The 23463-nt window shown below is 35.3% G+C and overlaps 1 protein-coding gene across 4 annotated transcripts in view; it reads right to left on the bottom strand.

The window, feature by feature from the left end:
• The window catches only part of LOC150103802 (exonuclease mut-7 homolog), a 313402-nt gene that overhangs the window by 92758 nt on the left and 197181 nt on the right, over positions 1 to 23463 (bottom strand). For all 4 annotated transcript variants that reach the window (XM_090396540.1, XM_090396541.1, XM_090396543.1 and 1 more), the window contains 2 exons: positions 15517 to 15664; positions 10651 to 10709 (listed from right to left, as the gene is read on the bottom strand). In XM_090396540.1, coding sequence (XP_090252666.1) covers positions 10651 to 10709; positions 15517 to 15664 — 207 coding nt within the window. The remainder of the gene's footprint in view (positions 1 to 10650; positions 10710 to 15516; positions 15665 to 23463) is intronic.

The following is a 23463-nucleotide window of genomic DNA, read 5'->3' as shown; positions in this document are numbered from 1 at the left end:
TTAAAGAAATTATTTAATATATTATTTTCTCATACTTTTTAGATACTAATGTGAAGTCCATCACTGTGATAGATTAACCATAAGCTAAAACAAACAGAGCAAAACAGAATATTTCCAGTTAATGATGTAATCTATGAGCATCATTGGGCTATTTAAATTTGGTTTGAGAAGTAGAGTTTTTGCAACTCTGAGTCCAACATGCCAGATTCTTGGTAACTAATGTAACCATGACATAAGAAAACAAATGTCAACCTTCTGTGTTAACTAAAGTAAGAGAGGTCACTTGAAAAGATACTTATCAACTTCTACATACAATGGATACTTTTCTTTAGGAGGATGCAAGAAGGAAGATTTAACTGTTATAAAAGTGTACCTATGAAACAAAGGCTGAGAATATGATGGGTTCAAGTTTAAAGCTAACTTTTGGCTAGGATGATGAGACTAAGCACTGATGTATATTTCTGGACTGGTTTTCTTTTTGTCTGTGGACAGAGGTGAACAGGAAACTACCATCCAATTATCTAAATATGTGAAATTCTAGGAAGAAAAGGCAGTTAATGGATTTACTTTCAAAAATAAACAGGATCCATTGGAAAATGGGCTGATCTTATATAGAAAGGAATGAAGTTCTATTCAAAAGGAATTCCATATCTGGCAACACAAAATATTTTTATGGAAAGATTTTATATAGAGAACTGCAGAGCTCTGCTTAAAATCATCATCATCATCAAATTCCTGCCATGTACCCTCAAGGTGTACAGGATATGATAGTACTACATGAAAAAATTTACATTATTACTAACTTCCTATCTACAATTTTCCTCCAAATCAGTCTGTTACTTGTCAATACTCCAACATTACAAGATCTTATATTTCTATCATCTAAGGCACTTTGTACTGTATCAATCCACATATATCTTGGTCTTCCTCTGGGTCGTTTTGCTGCCAACCTGGCAGAGAATATTTGTTTTGCTAATCTTTACTCACCCATTCTGTTTAACACGTTTGCTGCCACGCTACTTCGGCATAGTCTGTTCCAGTACGGCACGCAATTTCACTTCTTCAAGGTCAGTACGGTAATCTCGTTGCTGGCGGTAAGCATCATACAAGTATACTCGTAGCTGGCTTGTGCAGAGCACTTACTATCTATGAGAATACACAGTTTTGATGCTAGCTCCACAAGCCAAGCATTTTGACTTATTCAAGGACAGTACAGTAATCTCGTTGCCGGCGGTAAGCGTCATACGAGTATACTCATAGCTGGCTTGTGTAGCTGGTTTACCAACTAAGAGTATACTCGTAGTTTGCAGCGAACGTGTTAAGTGACCATACCAACTGAGATTAGCTCTGCTAACGCATTCTTGGATGCTGACAATGTCAAGTTCTTTCCTAATATCTTCATTTTTAATATGATATTGCCATTGATGCCATACGTTCATGCCTATAATCTTTCTCAGAATCACATATCTGCAGTCTCTAGTCTTTGGTCAAGTGTTTTACTTCTGACCCAGCTCTCAGATCCATAAGTTAAAACTGGTTTGAACACAGTTTTATATAGAGCTAATTTAGTGTTCTGATATGAATTTATTCAGTTGACTGCCTACCATACCAGCTTTGTTGATTCTTTTGTCTATTTCCATATTTAATTTACCATCTTCACTAAAAATCATGCCTAAGTAGCTGAAATGTTTTACTTGTTCCACAGGTTCTCCATTCACAACACAGTAGACATTTTCAACAATTCTACCTATTTTCATTGTCTTTGTCTTTTTAATGCTGACCTTCATACCATATCTATTAAAACAGCTATTCAATTTAGTCAGAGAATCTTGCAGACTTGAAGCAGATTTATTTAGAAGTATAATATCATCTGCATAAAGCAAAGAGCTGACATTAACATCTCCAATTTTGATATCATGTTTAATACCACTTTCCTTCATAATGTGATCCATATAGATAATAAATAGCAGAGGGGATAATGTACATCATTGTCTCACACCAGATTTAACATTAAATCATCTTCCTGTACTTCCTTCAATTCTAACTGCTGACTTACAACTCAAATAAACTGACATAATGTCCCATTAACAGCATATAACTGTAGCATATTGAATAGCTTCTCTCTTGGCACCTTGTCATACGCCTTTTCCAAATCGACAAAACTTAAATACAGATCTTTGTTATATTCCCAACATTTTTCCACTATTTGTCGTAAAGTGAAGATCTGATCCTGATAGCCTCTATTTGACCTGAATCCAGCTTGTTCTTCACCAAGCTTTTCTTCCACAATTCTTCTCAACCGTTTCTCAAGTATACTTGCATATATCTTACCAGGAACACTCAGTAGGGATATACCTATGTAATTCTCACATTCAATTTTATTTCCTTTTTTATATATAGGTACTATGAGAGCTCTACTCCAATCATCGGGAATTCGTCCCTCTGTCCAGGCATTCTGAACTATGCAGTGCAGCCATGTAAAACTTTTATACCACCATACTTCAGCATTTTTGGTCGAAAATCATCTACTCCTGCAGCCTTTCCACATTTCAAGGCTTTGATGGCTTTTTCTACTTCAAATATGGATATGTATTCCTGACTGCATGCCTGGTCAGTGTTTTTTACCACTGTGCTGTCATCACTGCTTGTTTCATTTAGCAGTTTTTCAAAGTAATTACTCCATACTTCAAGGATATCTTTATTTCCTGTTTTCATGTCACCTTTATCATTTCTAACTCCTTTTACAGCATTCTTTCCTCCATACCTAAACTTCTTCAACAACCTCCAGAATATTTTGACACCTTCTTGATATTTATTTTCTATGTTCTTGCCAAAGTCCTCCCATGACTTTTGTTTAGCTAGTTTTACACAGTGTTCAGTTTTCTTACATTTGTCTCTGTATTCTCTAAGAGCACAAGCTGACTTATTTGCCAGGAACTTTTGATATGCTTTCTTCTTTTCCTTCACTGCCTCTTTAACTTCCTGTGTCCACCATGGAGTTCTAATTTTTCTACCCTTGCAGACAACTTCACCACATGCCTCTCTAGCTGAATCAATCAGGGTGTTTGTCAAGGCTTGACACTGAATCTCCAAGATTTGGTTCCTGTTATCAAACTCTTTCATTTTTTATTCAATAATCTTTCTGTATTTTAGTCTACAGTTCACATCTGAGAGCTGTTCAACTTTTATTCGCTTTAAAACTTTCTTACATGTTATTCTTTCCAATATGAAAATCAATTTTATCCTGCTCAAGACTAAATAGTGATCACTTCCAATTTCAAATCCTCTGTACAATCTGGTGTCCTGCACCAGGCAGAAAACATCACTATCAACAATAACATAGTCAATGAGACTTTTCTTATTCTTTGCCTCTTCTCTCCATGTGAATTTGTGCACATTTTTATGTTGGAACATGGTGTTAGTAATAACCAGACCATGTCCTGAGTTCCAACAGATATTTGCCATTATTATTAGCTTTGCTCTTTTCTCCAAATTTTCCCAAAATATTTTTGTATGTCTGACAATCATTTCCTACTCTGCTATTTAGATCCCCAAGAAGGACCAACTTTTCCTTTTTCATTGTGTCAGTTGCTTTTTCTAAAGTCTCAAAAAATTCCTCCATTTCTACCTTAGTAGAACCTTCTGTGGGACCATAGGCACAAATAAGTCTCATTGTCCAATTCCCCATTCTCATATTTGCTCACATTACTCTACTTGAGACAGCCTGCCATTCAAGAAGTTTAGGCTCGTATTTTTTGTGTTGAACACCATGGCTACTCCTTTTTTCCTTGATTGTCATTGCCTGAATATAACATTTTGTATTTATTGCTCAGAAAGATCTAACCAGTTTTTGTCTTTTTTGTTTCAGTCATCCCTATTATGTCGATCTGGTACTTATCTAATTCCTCAGCTATCTCCATTTCTTTGCCATTCAGGCTTCTTATGTTGATAGTACCAATCTTTAACTCTGGTGATGTTGAGTTGGTGTGTGTTTTCAGATATGTTCGTAGCTGACTTTTTGCTGTTTGCCCTGGTTCCGTGGAGAAAATAACGGGGGGGGGGGGGGGGGGGCTTGTTTAACTGTGCGACACCCCAGCTGGCATGAAATTTTGTTGTGTTGTATCATCATTTTGTATTTTGGTTTAACCAATAAGATTACAATTTGGTCGGCTAAATCCCAAATTGCCAGCCCATCCTCGTTCGTTCAGTATCCAGGTATATACCCAACAGGGTGCACCACGAGAAAGTGAGGATTGGACATTAGGTCAGAAGCCCTGGTCGGTTCTCCGCATTCCTTTAAAGGCTATGTGGAGATCTCCTGTCAGTTATACAGCTTTGACCCTTAAGCACCCCCTCTGCTTAAAATAGGAATTAAAATAAAACTGAAATAGGAATGATTGTCTTAAATGTTCCCAAAATTATTATAATACAGGCACCTCCATGGAGTCCGAAGACTCATTGTGGGAGATGCAAACTATCCACACAATCTATAAAACTCTCTTTAAATCCATTAACAGACAAAGCACTCGCAACTGACACTGGCAACCCATTCCACTCATTTGGAACTCCCCAAGCACAAAATCTAATCCTCACACCCCTATTAACCACACCTTTATTCAACTTCCAGGGATGACCCCTTGTTCGTCTAACCAAGTGCTGAAACATTTTCCCTGCATCTATCCTATAAAACCCTTTAAGCAACAACTTAAATGTTCTATCATATCCCTTTTCTATCATATCTTTTTCTCCTATCAACTAACTTCTGCATCCCAAGAGATTCACCTTCAATTTAACTTTATAAGAAACATTCCACAGGTCACTCAGTCACTTGGTTCTGAATCCTTTCCACCGCTTCCTCATTCCCAAGAAACCCAGGGGACCAGACTTGAGCACAGTAATCCAGTTGTGGGTGTATCAATGCCTTATAATGAGGATTAACTTCCTCATCTCTACTTGTTAATTCATTCTTCAATAGCCAAGTAATCTTATGGGCTATCTTAGCAATATGTCCTCTAAACTTTAAATCTCTGTCTACAACCACCCCTAAATCTCTAGCTTCATCTATTTCCTGGAGTATAGTGCCATCAATGTGACACACTGCTTGTAATCTATTTACCCAAAATGCATACCTTTACATTTCTCGACATTAAAATGACACCCATTAACTTTTGCCCATATTGACAGCCTATTTAAATTGAGAAATGTAAAGTTATGCATGCTCTCCAAGTTCTGCAAGCTCTCCACATCATCTTGATTAACTATTACTCTACCTAATTTCGCATCATCAGCAAACAACTGAATATTTCCTTTCAGGTTATTTCCTACACCCTCTGTTCAAAAAGAAACCGAACTTTTCGAAAATAGAAGAAACTAGTGGTGCCACCTGTTGTATCTTTTTGTTTTCAAAAGCAGCAACCTTCATTAGTGTTGTGTCAAAAGTTTATGACATTTGTTTCATTAGAAGCCGAGTTATAGTGCCAAGAGGGACAGGGTGTTTTGACGAACTGTCAGTCATCACGATATTCATGCCGTACGCGACGAATTCTCGCTATTAATCACTTCAAAACTTAGAGATAAAACTCACCATTGACAGTTTGGCCAGGCAGAACGAACTCTTTGTGGATAACGCCCTTGGAATCATAGAAACAAATCAGCACTGTCTTTACTTTTGATTTCTCCAAGTGACTTTTTTTCGGATGTCCCTCTTCTGGTGGTCTCCACTCAGCACTCTGGCGCTTTGTTTCAGGCTCATACTCAAAATACCACGTTTCGTCACCAGTAATGATCGTTTCAAGGAAGTTTGAGTCCTTTCGAGCGGTTTTAATGAGGTCCTTGCAGTGTTCAATTCGATACCTTTTTTGGTTGTCGGCAAACTTGTGAGGAACAAATTGCAGATTCAATTTACGAAGACCCAAACTCTCAGTCAAAATGTTGTGCACAGTTGATTTTGGGATCTCCAATTCATCTTCAATCAATCTCGTGGGCGATTTCGGTTTTCTTTGATGAATAACACACTTTTTGGATGTTAACTTGAGTCAGTCCAGTTTTTGGATGGCCATGCTTTTCGTCGTCCTCAAGCGTCTCACGACCACTTTGAAATCACTTAAACCACTCGTAAACTTGAGTACAGGACAAGCGTTCATTACCGTATGCATTTTGAAGCATTTGATGCGTTTCAGTAAAACGTTTACCAAGTTTAACACAAAAGTCAATCGCAGCTCTGTTTGAAACTCATTTTCTGACCATTTGTCAAACCACACTGTCACTCTTGGCACTATAACTCTGCTTCTAATGAAACAAATGTCATAAACAGTTGACACAACACTAATGAAGGTTGCCGCTTTTGACAACAAAAAGATACAACAGGTGGCACCACTAGTTTCTTCTATTTTCAAAAAGTTTGGTTTCTTTTTGGACAGAAGGTGTATATCATTTATGTACAAATTAAACAGCAATGGTCCCAGAAAAAAAAAAATTACCATAATTGATTTTCCTTCTTTCCTATTGGTCTCTAATAGCATGTTGAATCGAGCTCCACTACCTGCAATATTCCATGAATCACATCATGAGTTTTACTGTTCTACATAACTTGAAATATTTTATTCCACTTTTGAACCCTGAGTAATCCATATCAATGCGCTAACAATGGTCATGATACTAGTGGCACTCTAGATGCGACAATAGTTTTCTAAGATTGAACAAATTGAATATTTGTGCCTAGACATTACATAAGCCACAGCAAAAGCATCTTATAAGCTGAAGAAGCAATACTTATATGTTTATCCAAAGAAAGACTAGAAGTTAAAGTTAATTCAAGAAGAGAAATCTCATTCAAGATTTAGGTTATTGAACATAATATTGAGAAGAAAAAAATTTTTTTTTGTGAGAAATAAGACAAACTGTTGTGTTTTGTTAATGCAAAGTTTAAAAGGCTATCAAATCCACAGTGAAAGGTTGGAGTTTAATTAAGGTTTTAGATCAGTGTTTTCAAAAGTATGCAAAATGTCTTTAGGGGAAATGAGGCAATTTTCTTAAAATTTATTATCATTATTATTATTATTCGTGACACCTCCAAGAAGTCCGAAGACTCATCGTGGGAGGACACCTTGACTACCTTTTTTTTTGCATTTATATTTTTGTCACTGTATAGCACCTATGTGCTACAATATGGCCCATCCTATAATGAATTTTTCAATAACTAAAATATCTGAAGTAAATTTTAAATGAAATATCTCTTTGCATGTATTTGACTGACTGCATCTAGTTGATGGCATGATAATGTTCAAACTGTGTGGTTTGAATTGTTTGCATTCAAGTTTAAATTCAGATAGTTCAAACTACATGGTTAAAACCCTCTACTAAATTTTGAAATCATTTCAAAATCCTCACTACCCACACGTGCATCTATATACACTGAGTGTCCACTTGATTAGGAACCTTCTCCATTTAGGAAAACAGACCATTTCTGAAGATGTTGAGTCACCTTGGCCACAGTTTGCTATATAAATCAGGGACAGGCATCTGTAATTTCTGTTGTTTGTTTAATACATCAAAATGGATAAAAGGCATCGCTTAAGTGACAGTGTGGTATGATTGTTAGTGCCAGTATCTCACAAACATCTAGTCTTTTGGGCTTTTTTTTTTTTTTTTACACACAACAGTGTTGAGGGTACCAGGAGTGGTGTAATAACAGACAACTTTATGGCAATGGCAGTCCTGTGAAAGAAACAATTTAATGATGAACGAGGAAGATGCAGCTTCAACGAACAGGTTATTCACACTGGACAGCTGATGACAATCTGACAAGTCCAAGTTTGTACTGTATGAACTAGTATATGGCAACAACAACGTGAGGCCATGCACTCTTCCTACCAAGTAGTAACAGCTCGGGTTGGTGGCAGGGATGCAATGATACGGGGAATGGAAATTTTCTTGGAACATGTTAGGTTCTGATACTAGTTGAACAGTGCTTGAATGCCACAGCTTATCTTAACATCATCACTGATCATGTTCGCTCAATTCGTGGCTGCAGTTCACCCATCATCAAATGGATACTTACAGCAAGACAATGCACCATGCCACAAAGCGTGTAGCATGTTGAAGTGATTTGAGAAACATGACTGATTTTTCTTTACTTCGGTGTCAGCTCAGTACCTAGACCTCAACCCAATAGTGCATCTCTGAAATGAAGTGAAACAAGAATTTTGCAGCAGCAATGTGTCACCATCCAATCAATTGGGTGATGTCATTATGACTGAGGAATGTTTTAAACACTAAGCTGAATCAATGCCACAGAAAACACAGGCTATTCTTAAGGCAAAATGGGTAGTACTCATTATTAAATGCTGTACCTAATCAACTGGTCATCATCTGTTCACTGGACATCCACAGATACCGTACAATCACTCCAATGATCGGTGATGTGCCACACCAGTCTTCGCCATGTAGTCCTGTTGCAGGATTTTCTGGAGGCTTCAGCTCTCTGAAGACCAGTCACTACCCACCCACCCACACACACACACAATCCATCTCATTGACAGTCTATCCTTTCCTCTTTTTTTCCAGGAACTTTACCTTCTATTACTGTTCTGAGAAGTGCTCATTTAATATTTCAATGTATTCAAAGTATTTTAACTTTCTTCTGTCAATATCCATAAGTAGCCTTAAAGTTCTACTGATTCATTTGTATGACTTTCAGTATATGATAGGAATATCCTCAACAGCCTTCTGTAACACCAGATTTCAAAAGCAGCTATCCTTTTCTTATTTGGCTTCTTTAGGTTACAGTATACACATCCATGTCTCTGTTGGAAAGACCACTGCATCCAAAATCCACAACTTTCTCTGACTGTTGTTTTAGCCATTCCTAATCTTCTTTTTACATCTTCTGAAAAGCAATTCTTCACATTAATACTGGATCCTAGGTACTCGAACTTGCTGTCTTCCTCAATTCTTTCTCCATTAAGGTACACTTGTTTCTCAAAAGCTTACCTATCTGTATTTCCTTTGAGAAGCATAATCTTTGTCTTGCTAGGATTGAGCTGAAGTCCTGCTATTACTGATCTCACTAACTTTATTAAGAATTTGTTCTAGTTCTTTCCTGTCATTGCAGAGGAGTACGGTATCATCAGCATACCCCAGATTACGCTTCTTGCTCCCAGTACAAGTTAGTTATCAACCTGTTAGTGTTGAGGAAAATCCATTCTTTTCATTACTTCCCACAGTTTCACATGCAGAACACAATCAAAAGCTTTCGAGTAGTCTAAGAAATACATTATCATAGGGAGTCTAAATTCTTTATACTTTTCTATAATCTTTAAGGCAAAGGATCTAATCTGTGATACCCTTACCTTTCCTAAAAACCTGCTTGTTCCTTGGGCATCTCTGCCTCAACTTTCACCTCAATCCTATTTAGAATGATCTTCAATAAAATCTTGCTTGCATGAGATATTTCACCAGGTTCTTTTCTTATTTTTAAAATTCATTCTTCACTAATTCATTTCTTGTTTTTAAACTGATCTGCTATTTTGAAAGAGAAGGAAAGACTGGTGCTCTTGATTAGAAGCCACAATAATTCTATAGTTCTTGCAATCCTTCATATCTTCCTTCTTGTGCAGTTGTTTGAAAACCCAGTCTCTAGGTCAGGATCCTCTCTCTCCTATATCCTTGTAATCAATCTAAGAAACATTCTTATCCCTTAACCCCCCATGGCCTTAACTCTGCTGGGATTTCATCTGCACCTGGGACCTTATTGCTCTTAAGCTGCTCAACTGCTCTTTCAGCTTCATGCCTAAGTGGAAGAGGTTCCAAATCGAAATTTTCCTGGAGAGAGGGCTCCTCAAAATTTCCTTTATCCATTCTGTTGTACAGTTCCTCATAGTATTCTTTCCATCTGTTTTTGATTTATAATTCTTCTGTTGGTAGTGCTCCATTCTTGCCTTTGATGACATTCAATTATATATTTGTATCACAAGTTTTCTTCTTTATGTGGAGCTCCAGCTATAGCTAAAATTAAAAAGTTACAGAACCAGATTATGCCAAACTATAAATGTATTTAATATTTAAAAAATTGTTTCCATGCTTGTAATTCATTCAATTTAAAGCATGAATAAGAGCATGATAGTGTAAAAACTTCTATTCAGTACAATTTAATTAGCTATGTGTGTGTCAAGTATTTTCAAAGCACATCAGGGTGAGAATACTGCTCACAACTGTCACCACCTATCTCTTGTTCCTGAACCCTAACTGATATACTACTGTCTAAAAGAGAAATAATTTTTATAATCAATTTTTCTGAGGTGCAGAGTTAAAAATTTGCATTTCCAGGAGAAAAACCCAACTTGCTTATGCCAGAGATTGACAAACTCAAGAACTAGCTAAAAAGATTCCTATTGATGGCAACTAGAATTAAATTATCTATAGACATTAAACTTATAGCTATTGATAAGTAATCACCCACCAACTGCTGAGATGGTAGGTGATGGCTAAGGTCAGTGACTGACTGGTTGTCTGTTTACGGATCTCAGAAAGTTTTCTATCCTATAAACTAATTAAGTATTCTATTCTATAATCAAATGTTCATATAATATGAAAATAATTGCAAAATAACATTCATATAATTGACTGTAAATAAAAAAGTAATCAGCCTACCTTGTTGGTTCCAAACCAAAGGATGGTCTCCATTCAGCATCTAAAGCTACCATGTGGCACTAGTAAAAAATGAGAAGAGAGAGAAACTAATTAAAATACATAACCATGCAGCTAAAAATAAGTGCAGTTTAGAAATATATATTTCTGAAGGTATACCAGGAAGGAATTTGATATTAGCATTCAAGAATGTGTGAGCAGAGCTAAATCTAAGGACTTAAATGGATGAATAACACCATTAAGCTTGAGCTGCAAAAAAAGAAACAACTGTGGAGGAAATTTAAAGAGAAAGGTGACCTGCAGGCACACGAACGGTATAAAGCACAGGCCAGAAGGATAACAAGTGTGGAAAAAAAACAAAAGTGGATTATGAAAGGAAATTAACAGAATGGTAGGATAAAGACCCAGAAGACAACTAAGATCTAGGTGGATGTGACAATACTGGAGACCTAACAGATAAATTTGAATAAAATTAATAAAAAGATACTACTAATGCAAACTTCATCATGTAAAAAATGAGATCTTATACACCGATATGTACCTTGAGAGTACATATCAGGAATTTGATGATGATACACAAGGGGGGGAAATGGAAAGTGATGATAAACAACTAGAACAAAAATGATATTAAAGCAACTGACATAACAAGAAAGAATGAATACGAGGATATAAGAACATAAGTTACCTTCACAACTCTGCTACTAACATGTTCTTTCTTGTGATTATATCAGTTGTTTTAATATAATTTTTCTCTAGGTGTTTATCAGAACTTTCCAGACCCCCCCCCCCATCATATAATTATAATTATTTATTACCACCTAGTATTTTTATCTCCATGAAGATGCTTGCCATGGGAGGCCCACACTAATAACAATATTCATACAATACTTACATGCTTCTCCTTGAACTCATTCACTGATAAAGCACTCAGCACTACCTTCTTGAAGACTCCATAGTCAGTAACAACAATGCCCTTTGGTTGAATAGACCTGGGTTTGATGCAAAGAACCTTTATTAGTTTTCCAAATGCAGACGAGTTAGTCAGTCTCGTATGGGGATAGCAGGTTTTTCCTCCTTCAAAACATAGAAACTGGCCAGAAGAATACAAATAAGTTACAAACATATACGCTGGCCTCGTAGCTCTAGTTACTTCAGCCATAATCCTAAACCAACCACCTCTGGCAGTCCATTCCATTCAATTAAACAAAAAGTCTGGTTCTTACTCCATTGCTAAGCATGTTCTTATATAATTTCCATGGATGACCTGTTGTTCTCTCCATTCTTGTTATATATCAAAAATAACTTCTGCATCAATCCTAGAAACTTCTTCAGTAACATATATATATATATATATATATATTTTTTTTTTATTATCATACCTCCTCCCTCCTTTCCATCTGATAATCAATTTTTTCAAATCATCAATCTCCAAAATATCATTACAAATAACATTCCAAAGACCTGTTAGTTTCTTGTCAGTTGCCTCTGAAAGCTCTCCACTTTCATCCATGACTGAATCCTATCATGATGTAGCCATATTAAGGCCCCTATAAAGAGGGGAAATATCCTCCTTATCTCTGCTTTTTTTGGCCACTTCTTGCAATATGCCCACTGAACTTCAACTCCCTGTATATGATCATCATCAAATCACTACTGTTGTCAATTTCCTACAGGTCAGTTCTGTCAATGTAGTAAACTGCTTGTAATCTTTTCATTCCAAAGTACATAACCTTGTATTTTGCCAAATTAAATCGGCAATTATCCACCCATATGGCCACTATTTAATAATCCTACTGATCTCTACATCTATAGATCTCACCTTTATTATCCATTGCTCTATGTAATTTGAATCATAAGCAAACAACTGGATATTTCCTGTCAATTTCCAATATCATTAATATACAAATTAAATAGAGCCTTATGGCACACCAACCTGCATGCTCCTGAATTTTCCTCCCCCATATATTACTTTCGTCTATTCATCAGCTATTCTCTTATCCACATCACCACTCTTCATATCCATCCCCATTTACTCCAGCTTATGTTAAGAGTTCCATGGGTATCCTGTCAAATGTATTTGAAAAATCAGCAATATCACTGTATGCATTTCCTTTATCTAACTGAAATATCATTTTACTGTAAAAAGAAAGTAAGTTTCTAAAACAAGACTTATCCTTCATAAATTCATGCTGCCCACATATAAAATTTTTATCCAACCATTACCAAATTTTTCCCTTAACTTTTTTAATACTTTCACTACCATTCCTGAGATACTGATAGGCATCTCAAACATTTGCTACATCTGTCTTGGAGCCTCCTATATGTATTGCTTTGCTATCTTTCTACTTCCTTGAGACTGTGTGTGTGTCAGAGCTAAGATCTTGAGTTAAACAGTCTGGTCAGAGACACACTCAATTATTTTGCACCTTCTCTTAATAAACATCCCAATATCTCATTTAAATCCATGGTAGCAGCTCACAATAGAATCTGGTAGTATTCTAAGCACCTCCAGTTCATCTACCTCTATCCTCCCACTGGTCACAATCATATTTGTTATCATCTCCAACTGGATAATACATCTTTGTAAAGTAATCACTTAGTAATTTAAGTATTCCTTCTGCTTTTGTCATCCCCCCCACCATCAGTATAAATTACAGTTATTATCCAACCATAATGATTCTTCCTTTTACTAGTTTTGAAATTCCAAAGAAAGATTTGGTATTTCCTTTGGCCTAATTGACTGACCTCTCATTACTGAATTTTGCCTGACCACACTGGTCCTTATCTATGCATTATTTGCTAATCACCTATCTCTTTTATGTATCCTCCACATCATATCCTTTTATAACAACTCCTGCTTAACTACCCTACTGGGCATGATTTGACAGCAATCAAGGGTTTAAATGTCAACCAAAACATAAATGCAAAGTATCCATTGAATTTATATTTAAATACCACTGATACAAAACATAAAATGGTTGATATGTTTCATCCATATGGATGGATAGATGGTTAATGATGTACATCCATTTAACTTTCACCTGATTCATCTTCTAATGATACATCTGAAGTCTGATATTGCATCCATCAAACATCCTTGCCCATTCCCCTGGCTGCTAACATCCTTGCAGCTTCTCATGCTATGGCACTGTTCCAAGCTGTTTCCTAAGTGTGTCATAATTATTGGCTTTGTAGTTCCACATATATCCTCCCATATCAGAATGCAAGACCGCTCTCTCCATTTGGATCAATATAACTACTTTATTCTCACACTGTTTGAGGTTGTTAATTTTTAGTAGTTGCATAAGTTCTATTTCCTTCGTCTTCCAACCTATGTCTCCATAGTTGAAGTTCTCCACAATAATTACCTGAACTGCACTCATTGTACTACTTTGTTGATGCATGCCATTGCCTGGCCTGTAACATCTGATATAACATGATATTTAGATGTATTTCCCCAGTTTTAGTATTGTCTAAGTAACATTAATTAAAGCAACATAGCATTTATGTACTTCTTTAGATCTAACCAATTTACCATTGATATGTATCATATTGGAAGTTTATTTTCCACTTGGTTAGACTATAATAAATTTAGCTTAATCCTTTATCCAAATGTGGGCAAACAAAGCTTGCACCTGAAGTAACTTCAGGACTGAGGCAACTCATAGTAAAGGTGGACCAAGCTCTCATCACTATTTGTCTCAGTATCTCCCATAATGCAAAGCACATCTCCTTGCAGACATGTATAATGCTATGCATTATGGGAAGGGCCACTACCCAGACTGGTTTCGACCTTTATTGAGGTCTCACCACTGGGAGCCAGACCCAGAAGTGGTGATACTAAGGCAGAAGCAATGGAGAGGTCATATTTACCTATACAAGTTGCCAAAAGGTGTACCACCTTATTATTAAATTACTCTGGATTTAGAGAAAGATGTTGGAAATTTATTTTCCACTTGGTTAGACTATAATAAATTTAGTTTAATCCTTTATCCAAGTGTGAGCAAACAAAGTTTGTGCCTGAAGTATCTTCAGGACTGAGGCAACTCACAGTAAAGGTGGACCAAGCTCTCATCACTCCTTGTCTCAGTATCTCCCATAATGCAAAGCACATCTCCTTGCAGACATGTCCTGAAGATACTTCAGGTACAAACTTTGTTTGCTCACACTTGGATAAAGAATTAAACTAAATTTATTATGTATCATATTGATGGTAAATGGGTTAATTTACACATCATACACAGTGGTTTCCTCAAAACAGTAGGAGAAGGTAAGGCCTGTTTAAGGGTTATATGAGAGTCACACTCAGCATACCATTCCATCATTTTTATTTGTGTCTTTAAAGCCAATATAGAATACAATTTGGTCAACTAAGTTCCAAATTGCAATTTCTCTTTCCTAAAAAAAAATAAATGACCCTTAAATTGAAACAGTGACTTCAAAATACTTTTCAAGAAATTAATGTTTTCTATGTTCAAAATAATTTAGAAAAGAATAACTGATGCATAATACATACCTTACTAACAATGTTTATACATTGCATAAATTCAGTGTTTCAAGCAGATACTGAATAATGTGTGGTTCATCACAAAAAAGTGATGCAAGGTCTCTGAATCCCAGTCATTTCTCCACATTACATGTGGCAGACTTCTTACAGCTACCTGATTATCGTGTGGGTATTATCTCCCAATGTAATATCTCAAAAAACTTTATTATCAAAATGGGAAAGGGGGGAGGAGAGAAACAATTTCCCTTTTCTAAAAATAAATGAGCCTTACACTGATGGCTTTGAAATACTTTTCATAAACTTAATGTGCTTTTCTATGTTCAAAATAATTTAGAAAAGAATAACTGATGCATAATACATACCTTACTAACAGTGTTTATACACTGCATGAAATGATCTGCTGTGCATACCCATTCAATGTCACAAGTTTTTAGAGGGAAAACTAGAAAGTTTTCTTTATTAGTATATAAATTCTTATTTTTGCTTTCGGAGTAAACTTTATCTTGTGACCTAGGGAATAAATTAAATATAATTAATCAATATCTGAAAGACAATATTTTTTTGTAAGTTATATATGTAGATCTTCGAAAAATTATCTAGATTTTATCTACAACGATTAAATTATAGTGCAATATGCTTTGCATTATGCACAATATTTATTCATATCATATTTAATCATATATGTTTAATCTTCTATACAGAAGAGGGAATTCTGACTAATCAACGATCCCCTCTCTCAACACACACATTCAGTTTCTGCCTTGTGCCTCTTCTACAGATACTTTCATGGACAGTGCTCTGTTGAATTGGACCAATATTATTCTTCTGCTTTCCTCCAAAATCATTAAAACAAGAGCCACTGCTAACCAACACCCTTTTACAGTCCATCTTGAAACTCACCGAACCAACTTCACTGCCTTGTCTTTTATTCCATCTACTTCTGTCCTTTGGAACAGTCTCCTGCACACTGCCTTTCCCAAAGATTACAACCCTGAACTGTTCAAGCAAAATGAACAGACTCCTCCTCCTCTCTTCTATTCCTTTTGCCCACAGATGGCACTAGTGTGCTATAGGTCTTGTAGCCTTTTGTGTGTGGATCAGATTTAAAAAAAAAAAAAATGCACTCAGAGTTGCACACTTTGTAACACTGAGTTAACAGACAGAAATCATGATCACTTAAGTGCCTGTATATTTGTCTTTTATTAATTCATTTCTACCAGATCATGTTTTAAACTTGTTAATTTTCATTGGCAGAAGGTAAAAACCCATGATATTAGCAATTTTAATTTTATAGCTATTAAATTTATTTCCATGTTAGTTTCCATCTTTAATTTCTACAAAGATTTCACAATCTTCTATGAACGTTAAACTTTAATCACAAAAGCATAATGCAAAATTGTTACTATCACTACGACTTGGCAGCATGAATATTTATGGCTCTTGATGTGATAATGGAACCTTAATAATGAACTAATAAAAGATGAATAGATGAGCACTTTGGGACAGCATGGCTTCTACTAGACTGATGCTACAAACAAATGCCAAGAGTTATAAATGTAATATTATATCATAATATTACTTTATGCTTTTGCATTAAAATTTAAATTCATGGAAGATTGTATAAGGACTTCGAATGAAATATATTTATTCCAGTAAGAGACTTTTGCATTAACAATAAATAGTATTTCTATTATTTTATAATCAAGTATGTAAACATTTTTTTATTATCCCATGGTATTATTACACCAGATCATAGAGGTCAAGTTCATGTATTTTATACAGCACCTTTTTTGGGTTGTTATAGAGTTCACATTTGGAAATATTCATACAGTTTAGCAAATGCATTGGTGATGCTTCCTCGATGTTACAGATTTTGCAGGTGGAGAAGACTTTTATGCCATTGCTAAACTTGATTGGTCTTGTGTGGCTGGTCTTGAGGCGAGAGATCATGGTAGTAGCACTGCGATTAAATTTGGAGTTGATGGTAGCTCCTGGATTTTCTGCTGAGTACCAGTGGTGAGCCATGTTGTGAAGAATTGTTCTTTTTATGTTTTCTTTTTGGGTGGTTTTAAAAAGATCGAAATCTGTGGTATCACTTGATGTTGCGGCCATTTTTGCTACTTCGTCTGCAGTTTCGTTTCCCTTTAATCCCACACGGGATGGGATCCATTGGAAGGTTATTTCAGAATCCTTATGTAGTTTGTTTATGTTTTTTGCTGTGTCTCTAAGTATTTCTTGATGGCTAGTGTAGCAGTTCTTAATAGCTTGAAGGGCTGCTAAGGAATCTGTGAAAAATATAAACTCCTCCGGGTTTTGTTTGTCCAAATATTGCAGTGCTGTGTTAATGGCAATTAATTCTGCATGGTATGAGTTGCATCCAATACTGTTAGTTGTTTTTAGTTCTATATTATTAGAGCCATAGATCAGTATGCCACTCCCAGAATTGCCATTTGGATTTTTGGAGCCATCTATGTAGATCTTTATTGAGTCAGGTCCATATTCCATAATTTTTGAAAGTTCTAATGATCTCAAGATTTCAGGGTTTTCTAAGCTTTTTTTCTCATGTTTCCCTATTTCATAGTTGATAACTATATTTTTCCTGTTTTGATTTGGAGGAAATGCTGGGTAGTCGGATATTTTATTTGGACAATCCAAGGGAATTTTATTTTCTATGATTTCATGCATTGTTGATTTTTCTTTATTCTGTTTGTTGGTTTCCAGTTTTTAAAAAGTTCACTTGTTCTATGATGTGCAAGGTTGGCTCTTTTTTCTACAAATTTGGTAAGATTTTCTTGCCACCTAATTTTTAAAGGAACAAGGTTGGATTCGAATTCTGCTATTTTTCCAGGAGTTGTATTCCTTAGTCCACATATGATTTTAGTTGCATTTTTCTAATTTTTATAAGCTTGTCTAAACTGGTTTGTGATGTTTGCATCCAGATTGGCAAAGCATATTCCATTATGGGATGGATAATAGAGGTATATGTGAGTTTTAAAGTTTTAGCATCGGCTCCCCACTCTTTACCTGAGATACTTTTCATGATATTTAGTCATCTTTTTGCTCTGACTGGAACATTGTTAATATGTTTATTGAAGCTTAGCGATGGATCCAGAGTAACTCGGTATTTGAGGTTTTCATTAAATATAATTAGTTGACTGTTTAGCTTATTCTTTGGTCTCCACTTTCTGAGGTGGTTATTAATAGTAAAAACACAGATTTCTGATTTAGTAGGGTTAATTTTGATTTTTTGGTTTTCACAGTACGTAGCTAAACTTTCAATGGCTTTGTTTAAGTGACCTTCTGCTGTTTCTAGGTTGTTGTGAACTGAGAATAGGACCAAATCATAGCAAACATAGCTATCTTTATTTCTTTATTTATATTTTTATCTAAGTCATTCAAGTAGATGGAAAAAAGGAGTGGGCTCAAAATGCTACCTTGAGGGAGTCCCTGTCTTATTTTCACTTTCTTGGAAAAGGTATTATTTATTCTAACTCGAATTGTTCTATTTCTTAGAAAGTCATAGATCCAGTTAAGAATTTTCCCTTCTATTCCAATATGACAAAGTTTGGAAAAGAGTTTCTGCCTACAAACCTTGTCAAAGGCATTGCTAAAATCTATAAAAGCTGCAATGGTGGATTTGGTAGGTTTGATCTGGAAGTTAACTTGAATTGTCTGGGTTAAGTAGAAAAATTGATCAGTTGTTGAGTGATTTCTTCTAAAGGCAGCCTGAAAATGTGGTAGTATACTATTTTTGTTTAGATAGTAATTCAAACGTTGGAGTATAATTTTTTCCATTAATTTGCCTGGAATTGAAGTCAGTGAAATTGGTCTATAACTTCCTGGTTGGTCTTGCGGTTTGTTAGGCTTTAAGATTGGTATGATTGTGGCTGTCTTCCAGTCTTTCGGAACTTTTCCTTGTTTTAGGCTATTGTTGTATAGGCGAAGTAGCCAATCTAGGGCTAGGGAAGGACAATGTTTGTAAACATAGAACTTACATGTGAATATTAATTAGAAGAAACACACGTATAAACCACAGTGAAAATTATTTAATTGTAAATATTTCATCCTAAAAATGGATGAAATATTTACAATTAAATAATTTTCACTGTGGTTTATACGTGTGTTTCTTCTAATTATGAATGCACCACAGGTTTTGTTATTTAAAAAAAATACATGTGAATATGTATAATTATTTTACTAATTGAGAGACTGATATTTCACATACAAAATAGGTAATATGGCATTCAGAAGAACTGCCTTTCTGATTAAAATCAATAGTTCAAAACAACTGCCAGGCTGGAAATCTTTAATAAAGGGTGCTAATAAGTCTAATATACAGGCCTAGGTAAAGAAAGTAAAGAAGTCAAGGACAACTCTTGCCAAAGATAGCATTCTCATAGATTCTTGATTACTTTTGAAACTTAAAGTTTCAACAAGCCAACATGGTTTGCCACTTTCTTTTTGAGTGGATGGAATATTTCAGGCAGTCTAATATCAGTATGTGGTTACAATGTGCCCCTCTAAGAATAGTTGCGATCCTAGTTGGCATATTTTCTATTAATAGTCCCACAGCTATGCTCATGTAAGCTACTATTAATAATGGTCAGTCCTTGCTGAATTTCTATTCAGGAAAACCAGTCATTACTAATATCCAGTTCTAACATGTAGGGCATAAATTCACAAGGAAAGAACATCCAAGAAATTATTTTGATAGAAATTTTGATAGTGATAGAAATCCATCAGAACAAGACAGTCAAGACAAATATATGCAGTGGAGCTGCTTAACTCTTTCATGCCGTGGCGTTTCATGTGCTGTCTATCATAAAATATGGCACAAGACACAGCCCAGCATGAACATATGAAATTAAAATATAAAACAGATACAAATATTTTAGTTTACATCTCAAAAAAAAACAATTAACAACTCTTATCAATGTTAAAAAATGAATAAAACTAAATTAAAAAAAAAACTATGTAAACACATGAAGAATGGTATCTTACGTGCTGTCGTTAGGGTGCTAGGTTAAAAATTACTGCACCATTGATATAGGAAATAATCATTATTTAGTGTTGAGCAGGATAGCATTGAATTTCATATTGAAAAGAAGAGCGCATAAGAGTGCTAGGTTAAACATGATCCTATATATATATATCTTCTTCTCTCCCATAGTCCTAAATGGACCGTTGGGTCGCTCATGGATGTTCTTTGTTAGCCTCCTCCAATCATCTCGGTCTCTTGTTTTTGATGTCAGTTGAGAAAGGGAGGAATTTGTCCATTTTTTGATGTTATCAGTCCATTTTAATCGAGGTCAGTCCCTAACCCTTGATCCCGGAATGATTCCTTCTAATGCTTGCTTTGGAATGCCATTAGTCCTCTCCATATGTCCAAACCATTTCATCTGTCTTCTGATGACTGTCAGAATATTTTCCCTTTTTTCCCATTTATTGAATCAATCAGTTTTCAGACATTTTCATTGGTTTCGTGAGCAGTATAGGGAATTCTCAAAAGTCTTCTGTAAGTTTTCATTTCAAAAGACAGGAGTCTCCTCTCATCTTCCCTCAATAAAGTCCAGGCCTCACAACCATACAAGAGGATAGAATTCACCAAAGTTTTATATATATATATATATAAAATTGTAAACGCCTGCTGGATTTCTGATCAAGACATGGATTGGTTATTACTAGCACCATGTTACGACATAAAAATGTGCACAAATTCACATGGAAAGAAGGTGCAAGAAATAAGAAAGTCTCATTGACTATTATAGTTGATAGTGATGTCTTTCCCAGCGGTTCAGGAGAAGAGTATACAGAGGATTTGAAATAGAAAGTGATCACTATTTAGTTTTAAGCAGGATAAAATTGAATTTCATATTAAAAAGAAGAAAGTTTTAGAATGAATCAATGTGCAAGAAAGTTTTAAAATGAATCAAGGTTGAGCAGCTTTCAGAGATGAACCGTAGACGCAAATACACAAACAACACTGAAAAAATTTTAAAGAATTTTAAAACAAGAACAAAACCTTGGAGATTCAATGGCAAATACTGAAGAAAATGTTGGCTGATTCAGCCAGAGAGGCATGTGGTGAGATTGTCTGTTGCAAGGATAGAAAAATCAGAACTCAATGGTGGACTCAGAAAGTTAAAGAGGAAGTGACGGAAAAGAAGAAAGCACATAGAAAGTTCCTGGTAAGCAAGTCAGCTTGTGCTCTTAGGGAATACAAAGAAAAATGTAAGAAAGCAAAGCAATGTGCAAAACTAGCTAAACAAAAGTCATGTAAGACTTTGATAAGAACATAGGAAATAAATATCAGGAAGGTGGTAAAATATTCTGGAGGCTATTGACAAAGCTTAGGCAAAGGTAAATTCAGACACCATGGTCTATGGTGTCTGAATTTAGAAGATAGAAGTTCAAGGATGTCATTAAAAGGAACATTTCTGTGGTCCTGTATCTGTTAGACATTAGCCATCGTTTGCCGAAATACATATTATCAAATCATTACTGTCAAGAGTATACATAAGTTTATTATAATTGTCAACAGGTTTGGAAGAAAATATACAGGCCTAGAGATTGGAAAACATTAGTATTCATCCCAATTCCAAAATATCAAATCCCTGAGATTGTGAAAATTACAGAACCATTGCTTTAACCATCCAACCGGCCAAGATGTGTATATATATATATATATATATATATATATATATATATATATATATGTCCAGGTCACCATTGATGCGAAGTGCATATTAAAATTGTAATACCATTGATATTACATTGAAATATATGATAGATAAGAAGTGTAGAGGAGTGATGTATTTTATCCATATTGAAGGCGATGTGTTAATTTCACATGTAAGTAAAATTATGCTAAAAGTGATCCAACAAAGGTTGGAGCCATGTGTGAACAGAGAAATGCCACAAGAACAGACATGCTTTAGAAGAGGTAAAGGAACCAGAGACCAAATAGCAAACATGAGATAGATTATGGAAAGAACAAGAGAATTTCTGAAGGAAGTATTCATCTGTTTTATTGATTATAAGAAAGATTTTGATTACATGGATCACAACAAACTGTAGATTGTAATGAGATCAATGGAAATACCTAAATATCTAATTCTCTTGATAAGAGAGAGATGTATGACAACCAAGAAGCATCAGGAAAAAGTCTTTGGAGAAACAGACAGTGTTCGAGTGGAAAAAAGGGGTGTGGCTGGGTTGTATACTGTCGCCCTACCTTTTTAATATCTATAGTGAATATATTATGAGAATGGCTGATTTAGCCAAAGATCCAGCTGGAATTAAGATTGATGGCAGAAAAACAAATAATTTAAGATATGCAGATGATACAGCTCATATAGCAGAAACTAACGTAAGATCTGGACTGGTTGATTCTATTGGTTAAGATGAAAGTAACAAAGCTGGGCTTAATTTAAATTAAGCCCAGCTTTGTTACTTTCATCTTAACCAATAGAATCAGCAAAACATAAGTGATGGTTTCTGGAAATTTGAACAAATTTATAATAGAGGGAGATAAAACAGAAATTGTTGAAAGTTATGATTTACTGAGATCCAGAATCAGAAATGATGTAAATATATAAAAGAAGGATAGTCGTGGGGGGGGGGGGAGCAACGTTTGAGAGATAGAGGTGTGAGTAAGGCCACGAAAGTTAGAAAGTTCAAAGCACTGGTATTTACAGTAGTGATGTACAGATGTGAAAGCTGGATTATTCAGAAGAAAGACAGAAAGTGAATTGATTCATTTGAATTATGAGAGTGGAAAAGACTATTACGAATCCCATGGATTGCAAGAATGACCAATAAGTAGGTTATAGAGAATATAAAGACAGAATATGATCATCGCCCTGGGAGGCAATGATCACTAAACAGAAGTTGATGTACTTTGGACATATTGTGTGAGCTGATGAATCACTGGCAGTTATGTTGGAGAAGACTGAGAGAATGAGAAGAATAGGAAGATCACAAAAGCATTGAATGGACAACATAAAAGAATTTACCAACTTGAACTTACAATTACTGAAAGAAAGGACAACAGGTCGAGTGGAATGGAGAGCCTTTGTTCATAGGATCACCAAAGTTGAAAACGACTGGATGGCACATAACAACAATGCGGTGTAGTGTTTGTGGGAGGATTACGCAAGATAATTTTCATGCCAGTTGTCTCTAATTACAGTAATTATTGCTAAATATAGTAGATCAACTAATTGTCTCTGTACAATATTTAGTAACATGATAAAGTTACAATAATGTTTTTAACAGTACTTACTTCAAGGAGTAGAGAAGTTTCATAT

The sequence above is a fragment of the Typopeltis vanoorti genome, chromosome 8 (genome assembly GCF_054136105.1).
Source record: "Typopeltis vanoorti isolate ZY-2024b chromosome 8, IOZ_Tvanoo_1.0, whole genome shotgun sequence".
Taxonomy (NCBI): Eukaryota; Metazoa; Arthropoda; class Arachnida; order Uropygi; family Thelyphonidae; genus Typopeltis; species Typopeltis vanoorti.
Note: the sequence above shows the minus strand (reverse complement) of the source record. Positions and strands in the feature narration are given on the sequence as shown.